General features: G+C 35.3%; 2 protein-coding genes across 4 annotated transcripts; both read right to left on the reverse strand.

Annotated features, from left to right (window-relative positions):
- Window positions 1-2,699, reverse strand: LOC110650033 (UPF0496 protein At3g19330). Of its 3 annotated transcripts, none has more exons than XM_021804820.2 (3): window positions 2,362-2,699; window positions 1,305-2,230; window positions 1-529 (listed from the first exon to the last, which is right to left on the reverse strand). In XM_021804820.2, the coding sequence occupies exons 1-3, from the start codon at window positions 2,471-2,473 to the stop codon at window positions 515-517; spliced, it is 1,053 nt and encodes a 350-aa protein (XP_021660512.2). In that variant the 5' UTR covers window positions 2,474-2,699; the 3' UTR covers window positions 1-514. The 3 variants fall into 3 exon arrangements, with proteins under 3 accessions (XP_021660512.2, XP_058003599.1, XP_021660510.2); XM_058147616.1 differs by lacking the exon at window positions 1-529 and adding an exon at window positions 556-832; XM_021804818.2 differs by lacking the exon at window positions 1-529 and having other exon boundaries at window positions 940-2,230.
- A 2,551-nt stretch (window positions 2,700-5,250) lies between these two features.
- LOC110650035 (proline-rich receptor-like protein kinase PERK10) lies at window positions 5,251-9,823 on the reverse strand. Its single transcript, XM_021804825.2, has 8 exons — window positions 8,827-9,823; window positions 8,100-8,314; window positions 7,824-8,032; window positions 7,149-7,275; window positions 6,809-6,880; window positions 6,391-6,577; window positions 6,173-6,305; window positions 5,251-5,768 (listed from the first exon to the last, which is right to left on the reverse strand). Exons 2-8 carry the CDS (start codon window positions 8,245-8,247, stop codon window positions 5,505-5,507), a joined length of 1,140 nt encoding a protein of 379 aa, XP_021660517.1. The 5' UTR covers window positions 8,248-8,314; window positions 8,827-9,823; the 3' UTR covers window positions 5,251-5,504.
- Window positions 9,824-10,519: the final 696 nt, after the last annotated feature.

Consider the following 10,519-nt stretch of genomic DNA (forward strand, 5'->3'; position numbering starts at 1 on the left):
TTTCTATGATTTTATAACTTGATTCTGCATTAGCATTCTATGAAGATTGTTATCTGATATTCAATTCAATATAACAAAGTTTCTGTTCCAAACTAGTCGGGATTGATCATATATATCCCAAACCCCAATCCAACATCCTTTATATGGGCTGGTTGCTGGGGACCAATCATGCCAAATTTGCAGAAGTCAAATCCAACACAGGCAGGCTACATACTCATTTGCAAAGAAGAAAAAGAAAAAGATAAATTATGCGCTCCACAGTCTGTGATGCACCACAGACTGCACCACAACGTTATAAACACAGATTCTCCTTTTCTGAAACATGAACCACTTATTATTTGGCAAAATTAGTACGGATGACCACAATTTGTTCTTGAAGCATCCAACACAGTTCACAAAAGCAGAATATGCAAATTTAGAGCTACGTCCACTCCTGTTCACCCCTGCAATCCCTCACTACTAATGCCAACAGTACATCAAAAGGATTGAAAAGAAACCAGTGAATATGAACCATTTATTCCACTGAGTCCTGAAAATAAAATGGAAAATCTTTGAGGTTGATTAAATATCACCAAGATATGCATGTTCTCATTAAATTACCACTGGTATATATCACAACTGTTAGGTTGAATAAACTTTTGCATATTTTGTACTTTGATGAAAGCAGACAGCATTCACTTCTGAACACATACCTTATGAAAATACTATGTCTAGAAAGGTTACTGGCACTTAGAGAATTAGCACCAGAGCTTTTTCTGAATTTAAGGGGAAGACATCTATCCTAAATTATCCACTGTAAATCCTAGAACATCACAGAGGTGCACCTGAAGAGCTATCATGATGGAAAGCGACATCAATAGAAAAAAATAACCTTCATCCAACAGATACATATTGCACGAATAAAAAATGACAAACAAACAATGTATGGCAACTTAATAATTAAGACGACATCAAACTTCCTAAAATCACAAATTTTTTGCAACATAACATGTTAGGTGTACAAAGGTACTATGGCTCCCCTCAGTGCTCACCCTTAAAAAATTGGGAGCAAAGGCTTCTATCTTTGCCAGGACGTACAAGATCTTTAAATGGGTTTATACACATTTATCATGGGAAGTATACAAAAAGCAAAGCTACACATCAATTGGTTACTAGTTAGGATTAGAAGCTTGGTAAACATGGATCTCTCGCAGGAGAAGAGACCTCGCCCTATTTACAGCACTAAAGCAGAGGCAAATATGTTCCTCAAGATCTTTAAGCTGATCAATAAATTTAAGATGGCTTTTTTGGAGGTGTTTCAATACCTCTGAAATGGGATGCTTGTCATTACCCCTTTCCAGTCCCATCCGAATAAGATGCTTATCACTCTCAATAGAAGCATATAGGCGAGCAACAAGACGGTCAATAGTATCAAGATCACTGTTTAATACAAAAGTTCCCCTCGCTGCAGCATCAAGTTGCTTGGCATGTTCAAGCTCTTTCTTGGCGAGTTTTCGAGGAAGGTTCATGACAGTGCAGAAGGGGCAGGCAACAACGGCAACAAGGGCATGAGTTGCTATTGCCGCGGCAGCTATAGTGACAGTTACAGCAGAGCCAATGACGCAAAGCACAGAGGCAGTAGTGGCTCGGCGAACTAGGCTGACTCTAGAGCGGGACTTGCGAAGTCGGTGATCTAGTTGCTGCCTGAGTTGCGAAAAGCTGTGGCGGATATCCTGGAAGTTATGAGAATCCGGGCAAGGGAAAGGATTGTCACAACGATCAAATTGGAGAAAGATCTCATAGGCGTAATTGCATTGGGATTGAGTAAGGTAGTCTGAGTCTAGAGGAAGGACTTCAAGGAGCTTATGGAGAGGATCATACAGAGCACGGGCACGATATACACTTCCGTGGAGGAGAAGGCAGAGGTGGGTAGTGTTTTCACTATGCTCAAAGTAGTTGGATGCCAGGCGGGTGAGAGTGTTGGGCCTGGCATCGTGGAGAGCCTCCTCAACACATTCCCGGTTTGGGTGAAGAACCTGTGCCAAAAGCAACTGGCGAGCCTCCCCATGGTCATTGTTAGAATGAAACTCAATTTGTTCTCCGTCAAGTTCCTGATGGGTGGAGTCGTGAATCTTGGACCATATCTCGTTGTAAGAATTAGATTGAACAGCGAGGGTGTATTCGCGAGTGAGGTTAACAGTAGGGGATAGCAAAGTGCTCGACACTGGCGTACCATCCGTCGAGGTTCCACCTGGTGCCAAACAACATATACCCATTTCATACAGGAATTTCTACAGACACATTACAGGCACAACAAAGAAAAACCCGAAAAATCTAGATGCCAAGCAATTTTGCTAATAGAAACTATCCCCCAAAACTAACCTCGAGAAGGCGGAGGCCCATTATAGTCGTGGAGATGGATGGGTGTGGTAGGTGAGTTTGGTTGCGACGTTGAAGTTGCCGGTGGCGAGTTGAGAGAGAAGCACTGCAGCATTTGAACGATTCCTACGACCAAGATTTCTCTACGCACTAACACTAGCAGAGCGGTGCAGTGGCGTCGGAGAGTGGTGGCGATGGTTAGGTATCGATTCGACAATCATAAAATAGCAGCATATACTGATTTTTCCTTTAGAATAGCGACGGACGTGATCACCTACTGCGCTTGTAGATTTCTCCACGCCAGAGAGAGGGAGTAAGTTGAGTCGGTTCTTCTTTCTCGCCGACTCTGCTGTTCTTTACTCTTTATTTATTTATTTTTTTTAAAGTCTTCAAATTATGCCCGTTTACCCGTATTTGGATCCATAATTTTTGGATTTTGATAAGAGGAAATTGGACCGGATAATTTTATCATAAATATTTTGTAATAACCAATATTTTTTTTTTTTTCTACAATTAACATATGCTATGGGGATATTTAAAAAAATATATATTTTTAATTTAACATTTATTTTTTCCAAACAACAATAATATAGATTTCAATTAAATGTCTTATATTAACTTATGGTATGTCAAACATAAAAATATATTTATGCATATTAGTTTTTAAGCATTAATGGTGCATGTCTGTTAAATAATTATAATTTATAATTTTTTATTTATATATTAATATTAATTTATAATTAACATTAATTTAATAAATTATATATATATATAATATTTATTTATTAAAAAATTATTATATTTTTAATTATATTATTATTATTATTATTATGAAAAGTGATATGTTATAATTAATTTAACTATTAATTTAAATACTACAAAATAAAAAATGTTATATAATAATAGATTTTAAAAAGTAAATGTGGAATCCCATGTTGAGTGGGAAAGGAAGCCTAAAAGGCTTTAAATACCTTAGTCCAACTATTAAAATTAATTTCTTTTAGGCCTGGATTTTTTTTTTTAATCTAATTTGGACCTTGATTTGAGCGTATAAAATGTCGGACTCACTCCATGTGAGAAAATAAAATGAAATTAATAGGTTTATGAGGAAAGGGTTACCCGTAGCTAGAGACGAGGAAATCACTTGAGACATTAACGATAATAAATTTCTGACAACACGATGAGTGCAACACTAGCGATAATAAATTTCTAGAATTATATATCCACAAGATGGATAAAGCAGAAATATGTCGTTAAGATGAATGTGGCATTACTAATTAGGATAGTAAATAAGATTAACTATGATCACATTCATAAAAAGTGCATGCAGTATACATTAACAATAAAATAAGAGATTATTGATTAAAATTGTTCGGTCATATTTAACATAAAATATCAAATATGTCAGTATAAAAGTTAATAACAATAAAAGAAAAGAAGTGGGAACGAAAAAGGAGAAACTTAAGATAAGGTAGAAAAAACTAAAATAAAAAGATGATATAAAATTGATTTCGAAAAAAAAAAAATCACTAATCTCAATTAATTTGAAATTAAAATTTAGTTATTACCTATCTCTCTCATTCAATTTAGTTTTATGCCCGGTCGTTCAATTATGGAAACGATCTTTCTCATTAGAAGCTTGATGAAGAAATATAGAGATTTGAAGAAAGATCTACACATGGTTTTTATTGATTTGGAGAAGGCTTATAATAGTGTTCCAATAGATGTTTTATGGAATGTGTTAAAACAAAAGAGGGTATCTATTAGGTACATACAAGTGTTGAAAGATATGTACTAAGGAGCAACTACTATTGTGCGCACAGTGAGAGGAGACACAAGAGATTTTTCGATCTCAATTGGATTAGACCAAAGATCAGCTATAAGCCTTTACCTTTTTACATTAGTTTTAGATGGATTGACGAAACATATACAAGAGAGTATTCCTTGGTGCATAATATTTGCGGATGATATTGTTCTGATAGATGAGACACGAGAAGGAGCCAATAGAAAGCTGGAGCTTTGGAGAAGTACTCTAGAGTCAAAGGGTTTTAAGTTAAGTAAAACGAAGATAGAATACATGCATTGCAAGTTCAATGAAGGCCAAACTGGTGATAGGAAATGAGTTAGTTTGAATGGAGTGATACTGCCTCAAAGTAATCACTTTAAATATCTAGGCTTACTCCTTCAAGTAGATGCGGGATGTGAGGAGGATGTTAGTTATAGGATTAAAGCCGGATGGTTGAAGTGGAAACGTGCCACGAGAGTTTTATGTGATCGTAAGATTCCTAATAAGTTGAAAAGAAAATTTTACCGTATAGCCATACGACCGGCTATGTTATATGGTAGCGAGTGTTGGGCACTGAAATAGTCGTATACGTATAAGATAAGAGTTGCAAAGATGAGAATGTTAAGGTGGATGAGTGGTCATACCAAACTATATAAAGTCCGTAATGAGAGTATTAGATAAAAGGTAGGAGTGGTGCCAATTGAAAATAAGTTAAGAGAAGGGAGTGCCAATTGAAAATAAGTTGAGAGAAGTGAGATTGAGGTGATTTAGTCATATGAAGCGTAGACATACGGAGGCTCCAATTAGATAAGTAGAGCATATTAGGTTAGAGGATAGAAAGAAAAAAAAGGGGTAGACCTAAATTGACTTGGAGGAGAGCAGTTGAGTTGAGTATTGTCGTTTCTTTATAATAATTTTTTTCCTTAATCAAATCTTGATTTATTATTTATCTTTTGATTCTGTTTCATCTAAGATTTTTCTTCAATCATGAGATAAAACTTCATGAATTTTATTCCCATCTTATTAGGTTTTGAGATCTTTGCTTCTCATTTTCTCCTCCTCTATAACTTGGACTAGAATTATTTATAAGAAAGGAAAATTCAATATCACACAAATCTCAACTCTTACTTTCATATTAACAACAAATAATGGTTTACAACAAGATTTCACATACATTTATGACAACAAAAAAAAAATGAAAAAATAACACAGCTGTTATTTTTATACACTTAACAAACAGCTGAATTTCTTCTCTAATATTTCAAAAAAGGGGGGGAGGGAATATTAAGGAACAGAGGAAGAAAAAGAAAAGTATAACAAATATCACACTCAATATTTTGGAGGCAAACGAATTTGTTTTTTATTTTGATGATTTAAATAGTTGGCTTCCAAGTGTCACTGTTGTGGTTCCTTCACCCATGACTGTTGTTAAGCTCATCTCTTTCTCCAGTATCCGATCGAGCTCCATCACTATGTAACTCATGGCAGGTCGCCTTTCGCTTGAAGGTTCTAGGCATCGGATAATCAATTGTATGAACTCCTCCATACCTTCAGCTGTGAAACTGGTTCCCAATCTTTGATCAACAATGCTAGAAAAGGCACTGTATTCCTGAGTATTTTGCACCTTCATAAGAAAAGAAAAGAAAAGAAAAGAAAAGAAATCCATTTTAGGTTTAAGATTGTCTGGATTTTAACTAGTAACTAACAAGTTATGCAACACATCAATATGCACATTTGCAACTTCTGTATTACTTGTAAGCATTGCAGGAATAGTTAGAATATGCATTGGATAAGAACAGACAACTATATGTTTATGTTCATGCATGCACAACCATTGCGCTGCAAATCAGTAGCAAGTAATTTTGGCATGAATTGATATAAATAGCAAAAGGACTCTAGTTTCCATCAATCCACGAACATGTATTTTTGCCCGTTTGAGAATAAATGCAATGCAAGCAAGCATGTTGCTTGAATAGGAACATAGTGCATTATTAGCCATGCAGACCACTGCACTGGGTTGTACCATACCCATTCAACCAGGTTTTGGCCGGAGTCTGGAGATGGTGATTCTGTTGCTTCCTGTCCACGTAGTAACTCCAGAAGGAATACGCCAAAACTGAATACATCACTTTTATCTGAAAATCGTCTGAACTCTTTCACCCTGCATATGTCAATGGTATATAGGTAAAGTGATAAACTACATTACATTAACAGCTATACAAAAGATGGAAAATGAGGAGTAATACTCTGGTGCAAGAAATATCTCATCTGCTGTCACTTGTGAAGATGGACCTGCAACATCAACTCTTCCAAGGAAATTACGAAGTCCTGCATCTGCAACCTTGGCAATAAAATTTTCATCTACAAGAACATTGGCTGTTTTGAAATCCTTGTGTAATAAACGGGGACTCTGAGAGTGAAGATGAGCCAAACCTGGACAAATTTAGATAATTCAAAGGTATGCTCACTTCATGACCTTTCACATATGATGGAAAAAGGCTTTGATTAATTTCAAGTCTTACCAAACTTGAAATATTTTGCAAAACCAGTATCGATATTCAGTTTTATTTTTTACGTATTTCTTTGGACCAGATATTTTGTCTAAATAAAACAAAAACCGATATTAGGAAAGCCAAAATGCTCACTGATTTTGCAGAGGATCACCTTTAGCTGCACCAAGAGCTATTGAAAGTCTAAGCTTGAATTCTAGCTTCCCATCCAAAACTTGACCAGCTCCTGCAAAGAAAACATCATGAATTTATTATGTATGAAAAGCAAATATGAAGCTACGTCTGCATGTATTGATCCAAGACATCATAAAAGAAGGAAATTGTTTAAGTGGACGATATCACATATTTTATTATGTTGCATTGGAGAAAATCAACACTTTACATATTGAATGAATGTTTAAATGCAGAACAACAGAGATGTATTAAATCAATAATATACTACAGAATTCAATTCAGCTCAAAGAAGCAAAATTGGTGATTGGACAGGGAGTTACCATACAGGTGACTGGAAACACTCCCACTAGGTACATACTCGTATATAAGAAACTGTTGATTATTTTCCTGGCAGTAGCCCAAAAGAGTCACAAGATTCCGATGCTGAATAGGTGAAAGGTAGCGCACCTGATAATATGGCTCAATCCCATCAGACCAAACTATGAATGATGCAATAAGAAAATATATCCTTTAATAAAGGCATAGGAATAGGAAAACACATAAATACTAATGAAATACATATGTTAATTCTGGACTTCGACAACACATGGCCTATAATGCAACAGAAGATGCACTCATATTTTTGCATGGAAAGGGGTTAATCCCATATGAAATAGAAAGTCATGGAAAGGGATCCCATATGAAATAGAAAGTGCTTTACTTTGTTAAGCCAGTCATAAATAGGGAAAACAGCAAGCCACAGCATAACCCTTTATGCTACAAATCAATATAAGGAAAATAAAATAGTAATCTTGCATCTACTATTCATTTTCAGAAAAATTGTGAAGCCAATAGCATACTTTTCTACTGCTCTTCACATGGCAACATTGGGATTGAAAGAAAACCACAGTACTTTCAGGAGAATCTAGACACAATAGAAAAAGGTGTTCTTTCAATTTCAGATAATTTACATGGATAAAAGTTTTTAGCCTTAGTCGTATGAAAGTGATCATTACCTCATCAACAAATTCTGGGCTAGGTGCTCCAGGTCTCTTTTTGATAGCCACAAGCATCCCATCATTAAGCAAACCCTTGTACACTTCCCCAAATTTTCCTAACGCAATCAAATTTTTATCACTAAAATTTTTTGTAGCAACAGACAATTCTTCCATCTCAAAACGCCTTGCTTCTCGCATGGACAACTCAACCCCAACATGCCTTTCTCCTGCAGTTTATGAGGAAAATTAAAAAAAAATCACAAAGCTATGAGACGGGTACAAAACAAATGGTACCTTGAGATGGTTCCGAAGACCCTGTCTCAGAAGTTCTTGAAACACTCTTCTTATGAGATAGACAGAACCATATAAGAAAGATAACTATCCCCACCAATGCCACGGCTCCTGCAGCACCTCCTAATATGGCTGCAAGAGTCCCTGACATTTGGTATGGGAACCACTTCAATTATGCGGTAAAGTATTACTGGAAAATGAAATACTATACATGGAACCTGAATCAAAAAGATACCATAAGCAGGTAAGTTATAATCAATAAAGAAAAGAACATTAAATTAAACAAAGAAAAAGAAAAAGGATATGTCTACACCAAAAGCAAGCAACATTCATATAAAATCCACTTGAAACAAGTAGCAACAAGAATAACGGTGCAGGAATTGATAATTAATATAGGTGTCTAATCCCTCAAAAGATATATTTAGCAGTTAAAATAGTAGTTTTAAATGAGCTGCGCCGAAAAGTTCAACCCAAATAGGAGAAAGCCGCAAAGAAACAAACGTTCATAACAAATGCACGTTGAAAAGAAAGTAAAGAAACTCTTCAGCATTTCTAATTAGCGACAACTGCCAGCCAACTAAATAATCAAATAGTCAAATCCAGCACAGGCTAGCAGAAGTGTAATTTTACTAACAAAGTTTTAAATTCATGGAGAAAAGTATAAAATTCAATCAAAATTGAAATTGTTTGAGATAGAAAGACTATAAGTAAGCATCTGAAATCTTCAAACCTGTATTCCCAGAGGAATAATGCAGCCAGATCTCCAGAAATGTCAGATTCATTTGCCAATGACAAAATTAGAGAGGATCCCAATACCAGAATCAGCAAAATCAAAACTCACCCACATTACCGCATTGAAAAATGAAGTGTCTCTCAATCCCAAAACCCGGCTAAAACCATTAAAATACAGTCAAATCAAGAAAGTGTAATATAAACTCAGTTATGATCCGCACCAATTCTTGGAGTTGCAAGTGTCAAATAGACAAAGGCAGGTAAAGGGAAGCAGAGATACACAAAGATTTCACGGGCTTTAAGAACTGAAAACTAATGAATGAATGAAGGAATAAAATCAATCAATCAATCAATCTCTTGGTTGTACTTTTGAATAAATAAATTTGAGAATCATCTTTGGATACAGACAATGCCGATAGAAAGAGACCTCGCGCCGACAACAGCCTCAGGGTTGGGGCTTATTCTTATGACTTCCCTTCCACCAAACCATCCCAAAAAAAACTCACAAAACCAAAACCCATTACTTTAAATCACCAATATTTATATGCAAAACCCCCAAATATGTACAACCAAATCAATATATAACACCTACCTTTTCTTCTTTTGATTTTTCAAGTTCAAAAAGATAAAAATTTTAAAAATCCCTTCACAGCTAAACAAAAAAGTTATGAAATTTGAAGCAGAGGAAGTATGCTGTATATCAAGATGATGACGATGAACAAGAGAGAGATAGGGAGAGAGACACAGAGAGACAGGGAGAGGGAGGTATTATTCTAGTTAAGTATTATTTTTGTGTGGGCTGTAAAGCAGTATAATTGTTGTCTCGTACCGCAAGTTGGAAGGGAGTTTATTTGTCCCCTGTACAGGGCATCTTGGCTGTAACTGGCACACACAAACCTTCCATGTAAACACCACTAACATTTACATCCATGGAGATAATATACACAACCATGATTAATTTTCCCTCTTCTTTTGACCCCAACTACTGGAAAATAAATTCAGAGCTCATTTAATGTTAATCACTATATTTAACTGTTAAAAAACCAAAAATCTATGGAAAAAATTTACAGAGATTGACGAATAATAGTCAAAGTAACGGGAAATTATAATTTTCAATATTGGCGGAATATTTTTGCTAAATTTTGGAATATTACAGCAAATATTTTTGATATTATCAGTTTCTGCAGTAATTAAAAAACAAGAGAATTCCCATTATGGGTGGTATCTCAAATGTATATAAATAAATATACAAGCGTTGAATAAAGAAGAGATGAGTGTGAGATTCAAATCTGTGGGTGGGGTTGTTATCCCCACCAGCCAGCTATGTTGACATCGCTCCTACTAAGCGATTTAATAATAATATTGGTGTGTATATATATAATTTCAAAAAAATTATGGTATGTTATATTATATATATTTTATGAAAAAGAAAAGGAACAAACGTATATATTATCTCATATGTAACGGCTAACTCGATAGGGGTGTAAAGTTTAAGGTTCGTTTGTGCGTTTTAGTTTATGTTATAATTCACATGAACACGTTGGATTCTTGTGGCTTCTGCCATGTTACAATCATACAACAAGGTGCCCAAAGTTGGTGTTGCTCTTATTGCTTTCCCTTCACCGAGAATTATTCGATATAAGCGTACAGCCGTTCATGTTGTACTAAATAGATTTTTATTAAATTGGACC

This window comes from Hevea brasiliensis, chromosome 1 (genome assembly GCF_030052815.1).
Source record: "Hevea brasiliensis isolate MT/VB/25A 57/8 chromosome 1, ASM3005281v1, whole genome shotgun sequence".
Lineage (NCBI taxonomy): Eukaryota > Viridiplantae > Streptophyta > Magnoliopsida > Malpighiales > Euphorbiaceae > Hevea > Hevea brasiliensis.